Source organism: Cyrtonyx montezumae, unplaced genomic scaffold (genome assembly GCF_038088225.1).
Source record: "Cyrtonyx montezumae isolate F1298 unplaced genomic scaffold, pur_monq_1.0 scaffold_6, whole genome shotgun sequence".
Classification (NCBI taxonomy): domain Eukaryota; kingdom Metazoa; phylum Chordata; class Aves; order Galliformes; family Odontophoridae; genus Cyrtonyx; species Cyrtonyx montezumae.
Window position 1 is genome coordinate 12,546,489 of NW_027072067.1, and position 22,395 is coordinate 12,568,883.

The window sequence follows — 22,395 nt, forward strand, 5'->3', positions numbered from 1 at the left end:
AAGTTTTAAGGTGAACAGGTATGTTGAGGGAAAGGCTCCAAGGATACGTGGACACTTTTCTGACCATAGCATCACTTTAAGCAGCATGCTGGAGAGTATTATACATGCAGCAGATAATGAGGCAACAGATGATTAAGCTCCACTGAAAATTCTTGCAGATTTCTGTTCTGTAGCTCTGTATTTGGAGCAAAGTGAAGTGCCTCACTGTGCAAAACAAACAGCAAGTAGAGAAAACCTTGACCATGCTATCCTCTTCCTCTCAGGTGCCTCTCATTCTTAGGGAGGCTGCAAGTCCACAGGAATGTGACAGTAGCAAAGTGACTTAGGCACTTCTCATCTCTTTTTGGTCAAATTATTTTAAAAGCTATTCAGCTGGAGCAAGCTGAAATGGGAAAAAGAAGCTCCATTCTACTGATGCGAGGAGGTATAATGGTCATTCAGACCCATAAACATTCTTCACTAAGGGCAGGGAGATCTGTGGAAGAAGTGTCTTTTCTCTTAAAGTGAGAATTTTTGTGGAAAAGCACTCACTGTAATTCAAGAAGTAGGAACCAAAATACAGAGCAGCAATGTAAGCCAAAAGACTCATGTTTTTGTTGTTATTGTTAAAGAAAACTTGTTTGTGCTTTTTAAGCAAAGATCAGAATGTTTTTGAGAGTAATAAGGTTATGCCCATGACTTCTCTTTGCCTCCTGACATGTTTGTCTGAACAGGACCTGTCAGTGTTGGGGTTACATGGTGCATCTCAAGGTGCAAACAGTTTATTTACAGATGGCAGCGTCCTCTTTGTCTTTACTAAGGGATTCTGGATTTGCAGAGGCAGTGATGCTGCAGTGACAAAGCTCATTGTCAAAGCTCATTGGCACACCCATCTGCCAGGACAGGTTCAGGTCCCAGCACAGCAGGATGCTTCAGTCTTGATTTAACAGCTCCTAACCTGAATAGCTTGTGTGTGTGTGTAATTTCAGCCCTGTTAAGTTCACTTCATACTTAATTATATTCTGGCTCCAGGCCTCAGTTAATTGTCAGGCCAAGCCGGTTTTGAAGCAAGCCAGGAGTGGAAGGGAAGGCCCGGATCTCTCTCAGTTTCCTGAATCATCCATTCATATATATTTGTGTAATATATATTTATAAGTCACATTTAAAATGAATAGTTACTTGGATTAAATGCATTTAGAAATATTGCACAGCCTGGTTTTAACCATCTAGCAATATAATTCATTGCACACTTCACTACTTGCTTTATTAAAGCCAAACTTAAATATGTTCAAAACAAACATATTGCTTTTGCATCTGAAATATTCATCTTTTGGGCCTGCAGTAGATTCATTACAACAGAGAATACTTCATTCTTTGATTACTGCTGTGAAAAGACACAATACTGATTCCCTAAGCGCTCATCAAATACTCGATAGCTCAGAAATTCAGGAGGAGGTGATGGAATTCTTGTTCCTGCAGGGAGGGCCTATAAATCTATTTTATGATTTGCAAAGAAAACCATCAGTGATTAGTTACTGTATCTCAGGTACTCAAACAAATCATCTCTAAAGAAATCAAAGAAAAATGAATTTTAAAGTAACTTTTAGCAACGCTTTCATCATTAAAATTATCTTCCTAATGATGAGTGATGTTGATACCTCCATCACTCATGAGCTTTAGCAGTATAGGGCTAGATTTTTAAAGGTAATTAGCTGCTTGGGAGCAAATATGGAGCTAATGGTGTTTTCAGAAGTACATGGCATAAACATCAAAAGTTTACAGGTCTTTTTCTAGGAAGCTATTTTGTTTCTCTTTTCTAATATGAAGGTTGTTGAAGAATATGTGTAGCACTTAACTTTTATAGATGGGTGTTATTTGTGTGTAAATGTCTTTATACTTGCCACTAGCTTATGTATGCAGAGATTTGCTCTTCGGTGAAACAAATAAAAATAGTAATTGTGGCTTTGCTTTTGTAAGATTTTTGATAGTAATTCTTGGTGTGCTTCATAAAAGCAATCATTAACTCACTTTTCACGGGGCCTAAATGAGCTAAGTACAGCATAAATCAGTGGAACACCGTCAAAGTCATTGAGTATTTGACACAAATATGCCCTTTTTTGTGTGTTTCTCAAATAATAGAATTCAACTCCTGACTTTCCTAGAAACTCTTTTTTTCCCCTGTCTTACCTTCTCATAACTGTTTCTGGTATTTTCAGTGACTAAATGCTTTTCATACTGTTGCTATTTGAACAGTCATATCTGATAGGAGACCAGGATCCCGTTGTCCCTTGGCAATGCCCTAATTTTACATCTTCCTTTTTTGCAACAGGTCTTGAAAGTCTGAAGCAAAACTCACTTAATTTCGAAAATGAGAATAAAGAGGAAGTGTGCCCTTTCCCTGAAACATTATTATGTCCACCTACATGAATCATAATCAGTGCTTCAGTGTTTAGGCAATATCTTAAAGGTGATTTGTGGTGTCTCAAATAACATGCAGCATCGTTAACATGCAGGGCATCACCCAGAGTTATTGAGAGGCTTTTCATTTATTTTAATAGACTTGAGATACATGTAAAGACCTTAAAATTAAATTATAGTATTAATTCTTTTAATGGTTACAGCAGAACTCCTGGTATTTTATTAATAGTAGCTTATGAATAATAAAACTATTATTATTGATTAGCAGTATTATTTAGTAATTAGTACAGGGTGGGTTTTTTTTTTTAATTATATTCATAAAACGAAAATGCATGTAGGCTAAAGCTACTTATTCAGTGCCTTTTGAAAGCATAATTTATATTTGTCAAAGTGCATGAGTACATATTAGCAACCCTCTGTGGAACAGAAGATGAGCAAAACAATCTGAAATGTGTTCTTGCCCACTGAAGTACAGTTTCCGAGTATTTGTAAATTGCAGCTATTTAAAGCTACTTGTCATTAGTAATAAAAGCAGTACTAGGACCTTCATATAGGTGAAGAATAATATATAGAGGTAGAAAGTAGGTACCCCAAGGTATAAAGGCTGAGCAAATTTGAGCAGGCAGTCTGCAGAGCACTGAGAATACATTTTTCTGAGAAACACCTTGTGCAGTACAACTGATGCATAGCAATAGGAATCATTTTTGGAGTAGAGAAATACTCACCCAACTATCCAATAAATAGATGGAGATAAACCTATCAAAACATGACAGTTACTTTGCATTGTGGGGGATTTAAGTATAAAATTATGAGAATTTCTTAAAGCCTGCTAGATTTGGGCTGAGTTCAGAGTGTGAATGGCACTGAACAGCCTCCAGAATGGTCTCTGTAGCCAAAACATGTAAGTTTGGGTGCCTAACAGTGCCCATGCTGATCTAAGAACCCCCACTGAAACCTCACTGATTGCAACCTGGGTTTGGGCAGAAGCCAAAAATTCATGGAAAATGTGTTGTTTTGTTTTTTTTTTTCTAAAAGAATGTGTTATACCTTTCAATTAAAGAAAACAGAAATAATTTTTAAACTAAAGCTCAAATCTGAGTGTTCAGATTTTTATTTCATTTCAACTTATCTTGAAAGTTGGAGAAATTTGAATATTTTTGAATATTTTATGTAAAGTAAGAAAGCAAGGGGAGAACAGATGGGGAATAGCTCTGCAACTGAAAAAGTAAATATATAGCCAGTTTCAGTTTTGGTGCTCACTGACTTTCAAGTGCCTAACGAGGCTTTATCCTTGCTCTGTTTCATACCTTTGTACAGTTTTGTTATTGTTCATATTCTTTTGAATGGTAAAAAAGGATTCTGTACTAGGGCTCTTCATCCTTTATTTTAGGACGTAAACGTGTGGCCTGACTCTTGACAGTACTAAGCAATCAACTCCTGTCTAAGTCTGGAGTTGTACAGACTCCACAGGCTGTTACCTGTGGAGCAGGCTGCTGCAATACCCAAATAAGAGCAAAGAAGCAGTGGCACAGGCTGCCCAGAGAGGTGGTGGGTGCCCTGTCCCTAGAGACATCCAAGGTCAGTCTGGATGGGCTCTGAGCACCTGATGGAGCTGTACATGTCCCTGGTGCACTGCACTGGGGTTGGACTAGATGGCCTTTAAGGGTCCCTTCCAACTCAAACCATTCTATGATTCTATGAAACTTCCTGTTGACTGACACCAGCACTGAAAAGTACTTCTTTTGGGGTCTCAGCTGAGCCCATGCTCCTGGAAATCCACAGCTCAAATCCCATACAAACGTGAGCCAAGTTCCTCTTGGTTTGCAGGGCACCATGCCCGCTCATTCACGTGGCTGCACATTCGCTGTGCCTTACTCGTGAGAAGGAGCCCATGTGGCCAAGCACAAAGCTGCTATGAGCAGAGGTGTTCACACAGCAGCCTGAACATCCGAGCAGGCGTGCTTGGAGGAACAAGTACAAATGCGTGAGCGAAAGGGGGGCTGGATCCGGAGGCAGACAGACTGACAGGGCGGCTGAAACAGATCGTTCTTGGAAGCAAACACATCGTTCTGCTTCTGCTTGCCTGTGTTCTGCCAAGAGGCATTTGCAGTCTCTAGATCATGATGGCTGCAACCTGCTGTGTTGAAACTTTTCTATCCACAGGCTGACTGTGTGGTGTAGTAGGATAATCTACCTTATGTGCGCTCATCTTCTGCAGTGCCCAAGCAATCACCTTCCTTTCCCTTCTTCACTCCAGCTGTATGAACTCAGTCATGGCGTTTTCCTCTGAGGCAGAAGAGCAGGAAGCCCCACATTACGTCAGATGACACCAAAATGCAATACTTTCAATGGCCATCTTTTTGTCAGGTTATGTTTTAGGGAACACGGTCTGTACAGAAAGTGATGTCGTGGTTCTTTGAGCAGCACAGAGAGCCTTTGACTTTTATTTTGTTTTTAATTTCAGGTTCATATCGAGGGAGAAATGCTGTTTCCAGTGTGTCTGGAAATCCTCTAACTAAAGATGAAAATTAGATATTTTTTTTCCCCATGTGCACTATAAGTGCTTTCTTAACTGCTCAGTCTCTTAAGTTGTGCTGCTGCTTCCCGTGTCTGGTGAGTGCAGCTCCAAGTTGCGTTGTGCTTCTGGGTAACTTTGGGTTTTTGTGATGAATCACATTCCATTGTTTTTTCTAATGGGGACATCACCATGACTGATGTAAACTTTTTATTTTTATTTTTTGCATTTGTGAGGACTTGGAGCCCAAGGCAGTGAAAACTTGCATACCTGCAAGACACTTTCTGTGTGTTTTATGGGGTCTCTTCTCAATATCTTGAACGATCTGTTGTAACCATTAATGTGAGCTGGTTGTGTGCTCTGCATGGGGAATAGGTCTCTTTGCTCTTCTAGCTTAATGTTCGTCTGAATGTCAGGATCACTATCTTTCAGTTTACAGCATTGTAAACGATTTTGACGTGCAGCTTTTTTGCTTCCCAATGCTTATTAATTGATTAATATATTATGATTAATCCCAAGTGGGATGCTGTTATTAACTTGCTTCATTAAATTACACACCAATTTGCTAGCCTTAATTTTCATAATTGTCCCCTTATATTTTAGTGGTTTTGTTTGAATATCTTGCCCTAAGAACTCGATCAGCATGCATCTGCATATTTGTTTGCCTCCCTTTCCCTCGCCCTTGATGTTCAAAAGTGGAGTCAGCGTAGGAATTATTTAGTGTCAAATGTCAGCATCTGAAGTGCAGTAATTTACTTCTCTGTGATTTAAAAATATCCTGCCTTAAAAAAATAAAATCATTTTGTAGTCATGCAGCAATATATATATATATATATATATATATATATCTTTAAATTGATAGAAAAATATCTCATGGAGTTTTCATTACCAGGCTCCTGAAAATGACACTTAGATGTCTAATATGTAAAAATTACAGTCGTCAGTCTATAATCTCACCCCCTCTGTGGTTCAGGAAGATTGATACTCAGGAAGTCTGCTGATTATAACCATTAGACTAAAAAACAAATTAGTTCCCTAACTGTGGCAATGCCTTTTGCATTTTTCTCCGGTGTGCTTTGTTGCTGTGTCACTTGCCATTTCTTCAGACACTGCAAGGCAGAACTCAAGCAGAACACGAGGAGAGCTGGGGCAGAGCATGAGGACCACAGCCTCTGGTGTGTGCTTTAGGGGGACACCAACTCCCTGTGGAGTCCTTGGTTTCTTTGAGCATTTAGAAGTCCTCGAACCTGCCTTGTTTTCTTTCCTGAAAGTACCCTTTTCTTATCTCTGCAGCAACTGCTTCATCCTCCATCCTTCTCACATGTTCCCAAGCTGGTGCATTCTGACTTGACCTTTTGGTTTAAGAAAAAGAGAGAGAGGTTGGAAATAAAGCATCTATTTTTGCTCTCAAAGTCTTTGGAGAGTTTTGCTAGAATTGGTCTTGGTTGCAGAATCAAAGGAGAAATAAAGCTGTACGTTCATCTCCGTTCCCTTCTCCTCTCTCCCAAACACAGCAGCTGCCTCTGAAAAACTGTTTTCCCCCTCTTGTTAAACATTCAGCCTGGATTCCGGGAAGATCATTTTTTATGCCTCCCTGCCTACCTCTATTTTTGAATTTAATTCAATTTATTTTTCTGTAAAGTCCGACCTCTGCAGCCATCCAGGACACAGACCCCATTTGTCTCTCAGAGGACTAATCAAGTATAGGTGGTTTACATGCAGGGGTTGTAGGCACTGAAATCCAGGAACTTAGAATCATGGAATCATTAAGGTTGGGAAAAACCTCTAAGATCATCTAGTCCAACCATCCACCTACCACCAGTAGTGCCCACTAAACTCTGTCCCTAAGCACTACATCTGTCTGTTTCTTAAATGCATCCAGCTCTCATGTCCATCTGATGCACAGTCCTGGTGGATGTTGCACAGTATTTGTGTAGCCCTTAAAAAAGCAGCACTGGTTTTCATCCTCTGTGTCTTCCGTGGAGCTGCAGTGACTCTGGTTACCAGTTAAGTAAGACTTTGGGATCCATTCATAAATGATTGCCGAGTTTCACTTTGTACCATAAAAGAGAGATTGGTTGTAAAGTCTGAATATATAAAATAGATGGGTAAAATTGGGACTCCCTTTGCCTATGGATCTCCTCGCTCAGAAGGAAAAGTTATTCTTATTAAATTTAAGCTGTTCTGCCTGAAGAATTATTACTGTAGTTCTCAGATACAACAGTGCCAAGTTTCTCCTAGTATTGGCAATAATAAACAATGCAAGCTTCAGACAGAATTTCCTGGGTAGCATAGCAAATGTTCTAGAAAACCTGCTCGGACAGCAGCTAATACATTTTTAATACAAATAAAACATAGTTCTTTGGTCTCATTTCAGTCTGGTCCCTAAGGTGGAAAAGTATACCAACGATGCATAATTTATATATTTGTTTGAAGTGTTTACCCAGATACTCCATTCACAAATTCTCTTTTTGTTAATGGGTTGCTTTGAGATGTAAGAGTCACTTAGGGCTTGCATTGTGCAAATAAATGCAACATGTCGTTTCCGTGCAGTCAGCAAGGTGGTTCCCTTGTCGTCTTAATCCTCCCCTCTCCCAGTCACAACTGCAGAGTCAGGAAGTTTCTCCTAGGCTGCATGTGCTGTGAAAGCATGGAAGTGGAAAAAGAGGTTGGGAACAGCGAAGTGCTGCCCACCCCAGGACCACCCCAGTTATCACTATTCACAGATGTGGGTCCCTATATCATTCCTATACACTGCACGTAATGCAGAGCCTTAAAAAATCTCTCAGTGAGCTTTCAACCCCTTGTAAATGACTGCAAATCCGGTGTTCGGGTTCCTGCTGGAACTGTTGCTGGCTTTTGTCATCTCTGGTGTCCATGCTGCAGAGAGATGGGTATTGAGAGTTTTCTTTCCAGGGGTCAAAGAAAGGCAATGAAAGTAAATCAGGGTCTAGGCTGGTCCCTTTCTTTGTGTCTTTTTAGAGGTAGACATTTCTATGTATGGCTGATGGCTTAACCAATAATGCTGATAACGTATCACCCCCCAAAATAATTCTGCGGCTGAGATGGCAGCTTGCCCAGAGTAATCCTCCTATCTGATGTTTACCTCCTGAATCTCAGTCAGAAATCCTCCAGTTCGTAGGGTGGAGCCGAGGGTGGGTAACCCTGGGAATCCTTTTGTGGCATGGTTTTAGTCGCAATTCAGACGTCTTCTACCTCTGATGCTCACTGAAAGCACGTTAATCCACTGGTGGACGGGAGTTTGGAAAGGGCTAAATGGTTCCAGTCGGAGTAATATTAAACTCTCCTTTGTTTTAAGTTCAGGTGCGCTTAATCAGAGCTCTCTGAACAAAACCAGCCAAGAAGCTGGGATGTGCTTATATGAGCATTAAGCTCTACTGGAGATAGATGAGTCAAGAATGCCAATCACAGTCTCCTGTGCTGAAAACTGAAATATGTGTTAAATAAAGATTGCTTAACTCTGTTCACAGCACCTCTAGCAGTGAATTTTCAGAGGTTTGCAAGATGGAGCAGGATTTCTCCTATGAGCTTGCGGTGTTTTAGCAGCTCTGAGAGGACTGAGAAGCCAGAGGAAAGCTGCTGGCCTGATACAATCTGAAAGTATTTAGCTGCTGATAGTAACTGTACAGTTCTTGTGCATTGCAAATATGTTGTGAGGTAGTCATTATCAAAAATAAAAGAGATTTTCTAAAGGAAGGCATTGGGTTTTGCAACATGTAGTGTATCAAATGAAACCGAACCACGGATTTGGCAAAGTGTTCTTGATGAGTAATGTGAAATGATGTACCACATCAGAGAGAAGCTTGGTTATTACAAAGCTCAGTCTTGCTTTGGGTAGAATGGATTTTTTCAGCGTAAAATTCATCTTCACTTGCTGCAAGAATATTGCTAAAACAGATTAACTTCGAATCTCAGTGTATTTTATAGTGTCTCGTGTTATTTTAAGGCTGTAAATATATTAGCTGATCTGTAAGCTTTGCTTAAGTTACTGCTTTCTGGGGTTTAGGAGAAATAGGATTGCATTATGCAGGAATTGGGATGATTGAATTAAATCACCCCCTGTGATATACATTTTCCCTCAGGATTGTGCCATCAGGTCAGTATTTAAAAGCAGCTGTATGGGTAAGTGTTGATTAGAAGGCACAGCTCCATAACCCTAACAATGAAGCTAGTATTTCTTTCTGGGTTTTATCTGTGATTTGTAGGGCATTATCTACATGCCTGTATATTAGTAGCAACCAACATGAAGTTTTCTTATTCCTTCTCCCCATCAACTCTGTTGCCACCTGGCAAACCTTCTTTATCGTGTCTCAATCCTATAAAAACACCTCATATAACTTGAAATCCTCTTGTGTGAAAAATGATTAGACTACATCCATCACATTTCTAAGAATTTATTTCTTCATTTTGTATTCTAAACTGCTAAAAACACATGCTTTTCTATCCTGCTGCATTTCCTGGGAGGCGTGAGCAGATAGTTCCCCATCTTAGGTAAACGGGCAGTGTACCAGTCATAGGAAGCTTTAAGTGAATGTCTGGGGATGCTTTCCTTTTACCAACTCATTACCAGTGATACAGGTAAGCAAACTGGTTCCTTCTGCTGCTCCAGATATCTACAGAGACGTATGGTATTTCAGCTAACATGCTTGCCTTCCCTAGTATCACACACCCTCCCTGCCTTGTGGCTAGACTTGTTTCTTCCTGTAACTTGGGCAGAGAATTAAAGGCCAGAGCAGAGCTGGCTGCTACACCTGTCCAGGTGGAGCTGTTTGGTGGTCCCTCTGTTGTGGATGAAGACATCATCATTTCTGAGTCTGAACTTGTTATCAAGGCCTGCTTCACACTGTTCCTCAAGTAGGCCTGGATGCCTCTCCGTGGACAGATGGCAGTGGGAGAAGGGGGTGATGCCTGGGCAGGTGGCACCGCCTCGAAGTGCTGCGGGGCCATATGGGCACTCAGGTTCTGCAGAAACTTGCTTGGTGCCTGCGGTACAGCTGGCTGCTACCACACCTGTCTAATAGAGTTGCTGAAAGGCTGTATAAATTCATGCTGAGCTATGGAGATTATCTCTGTCAGCTGTTCTTGTGTCAGAAACAATTTTTTTAGTGCTGCATTCATGTCGTAAGTGCCCGGCCTTTGTCTGCCTTTTAGGAGAGACCGACTTTCTTCTGACATTACTGCTTGTTTTGCATCTGAGACATATGACCAGATTTTTCTGTTAAAACAGAAGATCTGTTATGTCTTCCTTAACATGCCATATATTAAAATGCTTGCTGTCCCCATCATAAATCCAAACGTAGACAGAATGCAAATGCACTTGTGTCCTAGGATGAGAGATAACATCCTTAAGTTGTGCCCAGGAACGTTCAGGTTGGATATTATGAAAAACTTATTCTCTGAAAGTGGTCAGGCTTTGTGACAGGCTGCCCAGGGAGGTGGTGGAGTCATCATCCCTGGAGTTGTTCAAGATCCATGAAGATGTGGCACTGAGGGATGGGGTCAGTGGGCATGGTGGGGATGGGTTCGGTTTACACATGCTGTTCTTAGCAGTCTTTTCCACCCTGAATGATTCTGGGATTCTACTGTTGCAGTGGGTTTATAGACCAGCCTACCGAACAAGTAATGTTTCAGCATGCAGCTCTGGGAATCCTTTGATCCTCACAGCAGCCGTCAGTGCAGTGTTGCTTGTGTGCATGCTACAGTTGAACCGGGATGTAAACTATGTTGGGTAGTGGGTATTTAGGAGAGAATTGGTATTTAGGAGAGAATTCAACCTGGCAGTGAACATAACCCTCTGCAGTCCTCTGAGGACTGCTTTCATAGAACCTTGCTCCATTCCAGCTCAAGTGTTTGGCAGGGAAGAGCCTAACCACTAGCTTGTGGTGTCAGTCATAGCTCATCATAGGACGGTGGTGCCATCAAAGGGCTGCGCATCCTGACACATTTTGAGAAGAGAAGTGATTTTTTTTTCTAGAGGTGGGTACCAAAATTGGGGTCATTTCTGAAGCGTGTGCCAGGAGTCATGTGGCCCACCTGACTGCTCACAGTGTTTGTGGTAGGATCATGGCCAACATACATGACCTGTGGACACTCAGGAGTTAAAGCCCAGAGGAAAGTAAATATCTGAAAATAATAGGTAGGTGGGTACTCTGGCAAGCAGATTTGGAGAGTGTGGGAGAGAAGAGGTGAGGAAGACTTCCTGAGAGCATTCCTGCATACACCCACCTGCAGGAAGCTTCTCCATCACTCTGGGTCAGACTTGACTTTGTGAAAAGAGCACCTTTTGTTCTAACCACGTTTTAAGTTTTGTTTTAAATCACATTCAGTTGGATTTCATTTATTCTCTCAAAGCTTTACCTGAGAATTTGAGATTCTGGCAATTTTGAAGCTACATCCTGTGCAGGAGGAGGGCTCCCTGATCAGAGGCAGAGCATGAAGACCCCCTCCATGGCTGGGTCACGCTCAGCAGAAGCTCCACAAAGCTGTAAGGAGCCCGTGGAGCGGAGGCACGAAGGGTAGAGCATCCTGAGGAGTTCTGTGGCTTTAAGACTCACCTACTTGCCATGATTGAACAGCATTCACTTTGCCACTGCTGAAATGTAGAACATCTTGAAACAAGCGTACGTGTCATGTTAGTTTCTGTGTTTCTTTGTATTTCAAGAGGAAGAAGCTGCTGCCACAAACTCAATGTTTTCCAGGCTTTTAATGCACTTGTAGTCGAAGTGCTTTTTTTTCTTCACAATAATTTCCCCATTTCCTCTCAACACAAGCCATGATACTTGTTGAAATGTTTTTGTAAGGAACTGAGTGAGTTGTTGGGTCATTCTAACCAAGTGAAAAACAAACAGCTTGACATATGATCCTCGCTGTTGTGTGTAGTGTAACACCAGTGAAATAAGATGGGTTTTCTGAGCTGTACTTCTGATGCTTAAGGTACATGAGTAGCGTAGAAGCAGCTGAGATGAAAAGTGAGGGCCACATCCTGCCATTCTTAGTTCTGTGGTTTAAAGAAGGTTTAGGTGAGGACTGCTTCCTCTTGTCTGTCTTTAGGGGTTCCCTGGTTGGCACCCATCCTGGCTTAGGGCTGTCTTGGTGCACCTCCACCTTCTGCCCTCCACCAGAGGAGCCCTTGGCAGCCCTACAGGTGGGCACTGTGCCCTTTCTGCTGCGATCCTAGCTTCCCTGGGCCTAGCCTGCTTACTGACCAGGCTACTGCATGTCCCTGTCTCCATGCAAAGACATGCAAGACACACAGGGATTTCTTGATGGTGCAAGAGGAGGAGAGGGGAGGTGACAAAACTGTGCGAGGGTTCTTGAGAGGGTGATCTGAAACATTTTGGGAAGAGGAGATGGTGTAGCGTTGGAGGAGACAGAAACAGCTCCCTGGGTGGGAAGAGAGAGCGAGGAGGATGTGGCAGGTGGGTGATGGGAGAGGGAGGTGGCTCAGAAGTGAGAGCGGAGGCGCGAGAGAAATTCTGAGGATGAGCTGGTGCTTTCTGCCTTAGGGACCACGAGTACTGAATGGAACAAGGGCCTGGCATTTTGAAAAGCTGCACGCATCTGCAAGAAGTTAAATGGCACTGAAAATTTACATAAGATGAGAAGAAAAAGAAAATCAAGAACTTTCTTCAGAGGGAACAAAACCGTATTATAGTTGACAGACTCGCTTCTCCTCCTATGCCAGAAAGCTGTTAATGAACACCACTGGTCTAAAATTGGGTTCTCGTACCACAGAGACTCACGGAAGCTGGAGTGCTCTCCCAGCCCACAGCTTCTGTAGATGTAGGGAAGGAAATTTGTTGTAGCTTCCGCATCAGTTTCGGAGATCAGTTCACACCAGCCTACTTAAAAACACGGCAAAAAGAGCGACAAGCGAACCACGGTGCAGTTTCATGTTTCAGTGCAGGAGAGAAAAATTCTGCCCTACAACAATTTGTTTTCACTGGTTTTCTAATTTAATTGTGAACTGAGGTGTGGTTGTCATTGGGGAAGTGGCTGTGTAACTTAATTGACATTTCTGCATCCTTTGTGTTTGTGACTCATAGATGCCTGCTTGAGTCATCTGGCGCTGGCGGGCTGGAGAGAGCTGCTGCTGCAGTCATGGGGAAACGAGCTGAGGGCAACACCGAGAGAGAGAAAAATGGGGACTTTTCATGTAGAATGAAAGAAAGACGTTGGGAAGCTGAGACAAATCCTTTTCTTCATTTTAAAGGGGCGATTGCTGTGACCTCAGTCACCAAAATCCTTTGTGTTGCCTGGAAGAGAGGAAAAAGGCTGGAAATCTCTGCTGCGTCCGAGGCGAGCTTAGCTGGAGCAATTAAATTACAAGCTCCTGCAAAATGCTGGTGCTATTAATGCCCATCTGAGCTGTTCCTTTCCACCCTTCACATTTTGCCCAGCATATTTTATTTTCTGGTTTAGCCACCGGAATTCATTGTTTTATTTTATGGGAGGGGATAAACAAAACCGAATGTATTTTTTTCTCATTTACACATTTCTCCCAAACTCAAGCCAGAAGCAGAGGAAAATGTAAGCTGTCTTCCATTCTTGGTTCTACAGTTCTGAGTTTAGCCTTTCCATACGTGTGAAGCTGTATACCAAAGAGTGGGTGCAGTGAGACGATCTGGCTGTATGTAGCACGCCTGATGCTTTTTTCATTACACTGTTCTGCTCTCTTCCTTATGGTCACAGTGATAATTTTTTTACCTAAGAATTCCTGTAAATGGGGCAGATTGTGGGAACTCTAAAGCAGACCAAACTTTTTTTTTTTTTTTTTTTTTCTTTAACTCAGATGGTGAGAGCAGTTTATAACTGATGGCAGTTTTTATAAAATAGGCTCCATCCTGATAAAATGTTACCCCCTGGTGTGTCATTTTTCCAGCTGAACTGCTGGTAGGATTGAGAGATCTTGCACACTACTGCTTAAATAAGTAGACTACATGCTCTATGAAGAAATCATATTATTTTCTCAGAGGAGAACAAGTAGGCTCAGTGCACCAAAATTGCTTTAAATAAACTTACAGCCACTCTTGCCTTTTTTGCGCAGCTGCAGATGGTACAGTCTATCAATCAAGCTTTCTTGGCTTTGAGAATCTGCTGCTGAAGCTGTCTTGCCTCTGTGTTGCAATTACATTTTTGTCTTTTACAGAGCTTTGTGTCTTCAATATTCTATTGCTCCTAATCAGATTGTGCTTCTAGGCTGCACATATCTTTTGGGTTTTTTTCTTAGATATATGCTTACTAAGATCTTTCAATAATTTGTTAATTGAATGTTCTATTCACTAAAAGTAAATTAGCTGTGTTGTGTTTCTGAAGTGCAAGAATGCTTTGGTGAAATTAATGCCTACAAGTCTACCTTATCATTGGTGTGAGTCAAACTTCAGGTAAATGAGTGCCTTACAAAAGGAAAGGAAGATGTTGCTGGCTGTGTTTTACCATCCTAGGTGTTGCAACTCTTGTGATAGTGAATGGAAGTAATGTTTGGGGTCAGGCTGTAAGCATTGCCCAGCCAGGTGCGCCTGTCAGTCACTGCAATACCCGATCAATGCTTCTGCCCACTAGCAAAGAAACTCAGCATGCCCAAGCAGAGCAGAAGCTGAGCTGAGCAAAACTGACTCAGCCTTTGAGTAGTGAGTGGACAGAGAAAACATACACTGCTAATCTACAGCCTTGTTTCTCCCATCCTTGTCCTACGATGTCTGAATCTCCCTCAGGACCACATGCAGCTGGTTCAAAGCCAGCTGAGGTCAAGAGGAGCTGTGGTTGCATCCGTCACAAGTGGCTGTGTTGCACTCGAATGAAGATGGGGGGCAGCCAGAACACCTGACCCCAAAGTCAGCTCAATAGCTTTTAAAACCATTTTGGACTTTTTTTTTTTTTTTTTGAAGTGCAGCTTTCTCTTTGGCACTGCTAGTTAATATCTCACTGTAGACACCCTCCAAAGCTGTGCTGAAATATGAAGTTAATGCATCACTAGCAAGCTTTCAGTCAGAATGATGTATTATTCTAAGTGGAATTAGCTAGAAGGATCAATGTGCACCCATTATTCTATTTAAAATAATCACTGGAAGATTCATTAGCTTTTTCCCCCCTCTTTTCAAACAACACAGTCAATGGAACATCCAGGAACATCCCCTCTGTTGGCATCTGCACCTCTGTGTCTTCAATATTTTCATTCATAGCAGGATTATTAACAAAACCCAGATTTAACCCAACAGAATTTGCCTTCATTTCACTGAACCTGTGACCAGTTGCCATGGGCAAAGGCAAGCACAGCTCTAATGTGCATTTTTAAAAAAAACAAAGGTCATGGCAGTATCTGTGTGAAATAGTGCATGTGCCAGCATAAGGTTTGGTGTCACATCTTGCCTGGGTACCTGTTTTCTCTCTGATTTTACACATGAGCAGCAGCTTGAAGTATTAAGGGTCTGTTTCCTTTTCTCATTTTACCTTACAAATACATTCTACAGGACATACTTGGGGCAGTTCACTCGTTTCATGGCAAATGCTTTCTAGCTCCCAGCTCACCTCTGTGAGGCTGCAGGCTCTTGGCCACGTTTGTCCTTTTGCATCAACTCTTATGGGAGATGTGCAATTATAGCATATGGGAGAGAAGGGTGAATGGAAGAAAATATCATCTGTGAAGGAGCAGGAATGGATCGTTTTTGGATCATTTGGTGCCTGCGAAAGTGAAAAATTGAGAGCACCAAATCTACCCTGCAATTGCATTGGGAGCTGTGTAGGTATTTTCTTGCCTTCATGGATAACACAGTGTGCTGCAGCTTTGTCCACTATCCCTTTTCACCCATCATTTCTCCTAAAAAAAAGTCCTAATAAATATTTCCTACTGCATTTCAAAGCAAAGTACATGTAAACTCTTTTTTATCAGTTCATCCACATTCCAGAATCCTTCTGAAATATTTCACTTCCTCTTATTCAGAAGTATCTAAGAAATTAAATATTTATCCATGGACACATTTTACAGTGCAGACTTCAAAAGGGAGAGCAGAGAGAGGTGAGACAATGGACTGTGCACAGAGCAAAAGGGTGCATGCCACAGAGCCAGGATGTGTATCCTTTTTACTGCTGCAGACCAATGCAGGGATAAGGCATGACTGTTCAGAAGGACTAGGAGCACTCAAGCTGTTAGCTGGCTCTAAAATAATCTGACCCCAGAGGCAAGAAAGAATCTGAAGACTTTCACCAGCAATACTCCAAGTATTGTCCCTTTGAGAAAAGCATGCTTCTTCTGACAGTGATTATCTTGATTGTTTTTTAATCCTGTTGCTGTAATGTTATAATATCTATATATACTTTGTGAGTTAATGTTTGCATTACTGGAATTCTACTCGTTCCTGCTCTATCCAGTGAAAATCAGGCACTGTGCTACGGAGGTTGCAGACTGGCATCTGTCCAACAGTACTGCACCGACAAGGGAATAGATTGTTTAACCATGTTGATTGTCCTGAAAGCTTACAGGACAATTTAATCTCTGCAACCTAGTTAATTTATAGTAGTTTTTGTTGTTGTTTTCTTAGCTGTTTGTACAGCGTGTGCAGAGACTCTGGTATTTGGCTGGTGAGCTGTACATCTTAACCATGAGCTGAATGGGAGCTGAAGGCATGCAGCGAGGGGGAATATTACCCCTGACTTTCACCATTGTAATTGAAAGTAGAATTTGACACATTGGCATCTCTCTGTGTCAGCCATTGTCACTGGCTTCGGCTGCCACTGTTAAGTATGCAGTCATTCATCCTTGGCAGACACCATCCTTTACAGCACAAGAGGATGGTCTCTGGATGTTAATGCCACTACACTCTGGGAGCAGCTGGCTATATCGGATTCAAGGCATGCAGATTGTCTTGGCCATTTTACTTAGCAGATGGGTAAGGCTTGATAGATTGAAGATTTAGTTTCCAAGTCAAGGGCCAAATGTTGCAGTGGGAGAGAAAAGTAAATTATATCACAATTCTGAGGGGAAAGGCTCAGGTAGTGTATCACAAAATTGTTGCCATTCATTTTCCTCTGACTCGCACAAAATGCATGTCATTTCACCTTTCAATATAGCCAGCTATGGCGTTCTCCTTTGCTTTGAGATGCTTTGCAGTACTGTCTGTGAGCCCATTTAATGAGCTTGAAAGCAGTTGCTGCAAATTTATGACAGTTTAATAAGTCTAAATGCCAGATTTTTTTTTTCGTTGGGAATGAGAGAGAAACTTGTATTTCATATCACTCAGACTGGAAGGTTTTTCTTCTGTTCTTTTTTCCCCCCACACCCTTTTCTTCAATCCAGTAGACCCATTTAAGTATATGTTTCACAGAAAAGCATATTCCTGACTTCTGAGCTGTTCAAGCTATTAGTATTCACCTACTTTTTTTTGCAAGGTGACTGGTACCAGTGATCATTAGAGAGCTTTGCTTCCTGGGCCTGCAGCACACTGCTTGGTGGGAAGGGAACCTGGTTTTGGAGCGGCTGCCAAAGTAATGGGGAATGGGGGGAGCTGGAGAGAATCCTCCTCTCTGGACAGAGGTCCTTAAACTGAGATCTGAGACAGCTGTGTGGCCTTTCTCTGTGTGCCTCAGTGCTCAGTTGGGGGATCCTCTGACGTTTTTTTATTTATTATTTTTCCTTAAGTCATTGTAAACTCCCAAGTTTTTGCCTGACATGTTTTTTTCCTGCTTGATTGAACTGCTTCCAGCATTAAGACAGGTCATGGTTTACTTATGAGTTTAGCACACGTTTCAAATTGTATAGCACGTGGTCACAGATTTTTGGTGAAATCAGACCTCTGGGTTTGTTCCATAACAATGAGACAAGCGGTGTGCATCAGCTACTTAACAAGTGAAGAGTGATGGAGAATGAGAGCTGTCTTTGTGGCTGGTTTGTTTTGTTTTTTTCCCCCCTTTTGTTTGTTGGAGTTGTTTGGGTTTTTTTATTTGCTTTTTAACTCACTGGGACATGGTGAGCTCTATACTGCAGGAGCTTTCTGTGGTAGTACCTTGTCCTCCTAAGTCTGCTCTCACACGCTGTGGCGTGGCACCATGCTGGCATCACCTGCCCCTTGTCCATCCTCTTGTGACACTCCTGCTCTGCACCTTCCCTGGAACATTCTTCTTTGGGTATCAGGAGCATTATGCTGAGGAAGCACCCAGCTCCTGGCATGCTCCTGCTCCTGCCCTGCCAGCTCTGGGGGCAGCAAGCAGGGGACGGGGGGTTGTGCTGCTGAAAGGTGTTAACGTTCTTGTCGATAGAGTTCGTGGCTGATCAACCTTGTTGTTAACTGAGGAATGAATCATTTTTCAGCACCCACACTAGGTGCAGGAGCTGTAAGTAAATGCATCCTGTCTAGGGTAATGATTTCCACCATGTCTTTGCTTGAAGAACGTCTCTGTTTTATGACTGCAGAATGGGGTCACTTGTGCACGACCTTTTCCTACACTGCAAGTGCTTGTTTTATTCATTGCAGTAACAGCGAGCTATTCATTCTACCAGAATGAAGCGTGCACCAGGTATCAGACTCACCAAAAGGGTGTGATAAACAAGGAGCCTGGGCTTGCTTGTGTCATCTTCATCCCGTATTTGCCCTGTGGGGAGAGCTCTCTTAGCAAGGAAACTGCTTAATGATATTCCCATGTTTATTTTTCCCTGGCACTTAGCATGAGAGTTGCCTATTTATTTCTGCCGAAGAGGATTACAGGCATTGTTCAATTACAAATGATGCAAGCAATTGTTATTTATTCTGTTTACTGCAGACCTATAGAGTGTTAGCTTGGAATGAATACATCATCTTCAGGAAACAACATTAGTGGTAGTGGTGCTGGGAGTATCTTAGAGCAATTTCAGGAAGGTTTTCCATCTGTCCCATTAATCCATGCTGTCCTTTGAAATCTATTCATAAGATAATAAAAAAAAGCACACCGCTGTAAAACATTATATGTGAAAAAAAAAAGTGTTGGTGGTAGATTTTGTCCTTTTTTCCTTCTTTCTTTTTCCCTTGCCTTTCTTTTATGTCTCAGCTGTTTTCAGAAGCAGGGTTCTTGTGTGGGGTGAATCTCTGATCTCAACCAGCATGCTAGCTCCAGGCCAGTTAAACCACAGACATACAGCACTTGGGATAGAATTTGACATTCTGGGTTTCAAAAACCTGCTTTTTTTTTTTTCCTATGAACACAGAAAAAAAGATACAGAAAAATGCAACAAAAAGAAAAGGAGAGGAAAATCCAAGGAATGTTCTTTTCAGATCTTGAGGGAAAAAAAAAAAAAAAGATGTAAGAAAAGTTTTGCTCTGAAGCCTGAACCATTCCACAAAATGAGAAAACTTTCTGGCACTTTTCTAATGGCCTTGCCAAGATCCTGAGAAGGGTGTAGTGAGATGTGGGAGAACAGTGTGTAAGTAGAAGGCTAATAAAGGGAGAAAAGCATCTGCAAGCAAAACAAGATTATATCCCAAGCAAGTCTGAACTGTGGTCTCCCCAAGTGGCACTTGTTTGCCTGGGAGTCTTAGGGAAACGTGAGATCCCACTCCCCATACCCTCAGAGAAAACATGATTACAGATGCATGCAGCATATGCTTTCCCACCCCCAGAGAAGTAACGTGACTCTCGATTTCATGCTATCGGAGCGCACAACATGTTTGCAGAGTGTGTTATCCAAAAGATTGCTTAGATCTATACAGGCATACCACCTCAGCAGATTAAAGGGGTGCTGCCAAGGCTGAGGTTAAGAATTGATCTACTTTGACAGAAAATCCCAAAAGGAAGGATTTTAACCTTTAGGTTTCTTTCCATCTATTTGCTTTCTTTGAACTGATGGTAGCTGTCATGAGAGATAAAAACAAAGCAAACAAAATAAAATTCCATACAACTTACAGTTAAACAGCAATAAGTGAGGCATTGTTCAGATCCACTGCTGCTTTTTCTTTTTTAGTGGTGGCTGTGGCTTGGAGAAACCTGAATAAATGGAAAAGATGCAAGAACGTGTCTTCCAACAGCTCTGCATTTTTAAAGTGTTTACTGTTGATTTGCCAGAAGCCAGACAGAACCTACAAAGTGGGTCATTGGGTTCAGTGTACTGTGATTATTATTTATACAGAGTCCAAAGTGTACAGAGCACCCCTTTGGGCATATAAAAGTTCATGCTTCAAAGAGCTTACAGCCTTCGGGCCTAATAATATTATTGCCAGTAACATCTAAGCTGTGTATATTTCAAAGCTGCTGCTGCTGCTTTCATAATTTTATTGCGGATCCTGCCCTACCTGATCGTTATGAGTACTGAAGTACTGTGATGAGAAAAGGATCCTCAATTTCCATTTAAAACACCAAAAGAAAATAAAACCTTTTTGCCTGGAAACAAGAGCACAAGAATGCATCGTGAACACAGCAGAGTATTTCAAAGGCCAAACAGAAGAAAGTTGGGGTGTGTTGGTTCTGGGGCTTTTTTTACTTGTTTAGTTTTCTAAATGCAGTTGGCTAAAAGGATGGTGTCACTTCTAGGAGGGAAAAGAATGGGAAGAACCACACTTAAACTTCTTACAGTAGCACATTTTTGGATGTGCTGCAGTCAGTGATGCCCTTGTCCTATGGCCATGCTCTGAGCCACTTCTGTGCTTCACACAGACACGTTCCCTGCTGGGCACAAGTTCCTCTCATAGTTTTCTTCTACTAGCTCCACTCCTTCCTTCACATTTTAAAATCTGGACAGAAAGTGATTTAAACTCCATTTTTCCTCATGACATGGGATCACAGGCAAGCAGGAAAGTGCAGGAGCACTTTTGTGGTTGATTTGTTTCCTCATCTGGAGCAATTTGTCCAAAAATTATCAATAGCACTCGGGTTTCTGATACTGACTGGGGGCAAAAAAAAAAAAAAAAAAAAGTGTGATGTGAATAATGTACTTGCAGGTATTTATATTGCAGAAGTAAATTAGCAAGTATTTTAGATAATGGTACCTATTCACATAAATTGTATGTTATTCCTTCAAAGCCTTTGAAGATGCAAGCAATTAAAAAAAAAATTAAAAATTGCATTACTGGTTGTAAATACCTAAGTGATATTGCAAGTAGGTAAGTAGTGATGTGATGTCAGACAGCTGTTATTGCTGAGAGGGGTCCAAATATACTGATGGCAGTGGCAGTACCAGATTTATTCCTGTACCAGTGGACTGTTCTTGGATAACTTCACTCTATTGCAGCAGTTTTCCTCTAGGAAAGGAGAAGCAGCCAGAGAGAAACTAGATCTCTGTTTTTAGGCTTTGCTGGGTAATAACGTTGCTAATGTTTTAATGTATTCAGAGAATGCCTTATTTTGGTTTAACCTTCCTTACTTCATTTTATTACACCATGTGTCTTTGGCATTTGGTGAGGAGCCATTGTAAATGCGAGAACTAAGCAGCTTGTTAGATAACATCTTTTTTTTTCTCTCTTTGGAAGATTAAACTGAGTCTGTTCTGTCTGATGCCAGAATAGATGTAACCAGTCCTGTATCCTTTGCATGTAGGTCAGTCAGAGGGACAATTCTGCACTGGATCCCATTATCCATGGGTTGAAGGGCGTCGTACATCATGGTAAGTAGCTGCTTAACTTTCTTCTTGCTGGGAAGGGGAGAAGGGCAGCAATGTTGTCCTTAAAGGATCAGGTCACCCATAGGAGGACACGGTGAGCTTGCACATTCCTCATTCGCTGATGTCTAAGGGCATTACAGCCATTATTTGATTGGTAAAGACCATAGCCATTTGTTACCTGAAAATGGGCTGGGGCTAACAGTAAACAATTTGTTTCTTTTCAGTCAGTGCTCTAGAATGCGTAAGTTATCAATCAAAACCCACTACAATATATCACTCATATTAGTACTTCACTCCTGCTATTTATCTTCAGTTTGCTCTAAAAATACTCCTCTCTGAAGTTTCTATTTGTTTATAAATTATTTGTCTTTCAAATTTAGGGAGCTGATAATGAAACAGAAAATTAACTATCTGTGAAAATTAATTAAACTTTGCAGCAGATGAACATCTTTCTAATGCTGACATAAATATGATCATTCGACTGTTCTGATGCATATAAACCTATTATCCTTGAACTTATAGCAGGTACTGAAATAAATATTAATATATTTTATACTTTTATAACCAGTTTTATCTTAGTAATTCTACTGAAGCTTTATCATGGGTAATGCATCATTAGCAACGACATCAAGATGCTCCAGTTCCAAAAGTACTCTTGTCAGGTTTTAATATAATGATTTGTAAAGTTTTAATAATCTCATTATAATTCAAAAGGCGTCTGCTGGAATGGTATTAGGTACTCTAATAAATCTCCGTCCCATCTATAGTGCTGCGATAAAACATCTTTGCACCTTTTTGGAGGATTGTCTTTAGATATTAGCTAGTGCTGCAGAGCTTAACAAACATTTTTTTCTCTTGACTGCAAACCTAAAACTAGTTGACAATGTTAGATTAAAACAAATAG

At 41.4% G+C, this 22,395-nt stretch overlaps 1 protein-coding gene across 1 annotated transcript in view; it reads left to right on the forward strand.

The window, feature by feature from the left end:
• Positions 1 to 22,395, forward strand: part of PTPRG (protein tyrosine phosphatase receptor type G) — a 375,335-nt gene that overhangs the window by 248,395 nt on the left and 104,545 nt on the right. Inside the window, exon 6 of the mRNA XM_065749431.1 lies at positions 21,428 to 21,494. Coding sequence (XP_065605503.1) covers positions 21,428 to 21,494 — 67 coding nt within the window. The remainder of the gene's footprint in view (positions 1 to 21,427; positions 21,495 to 22,395) is intronic.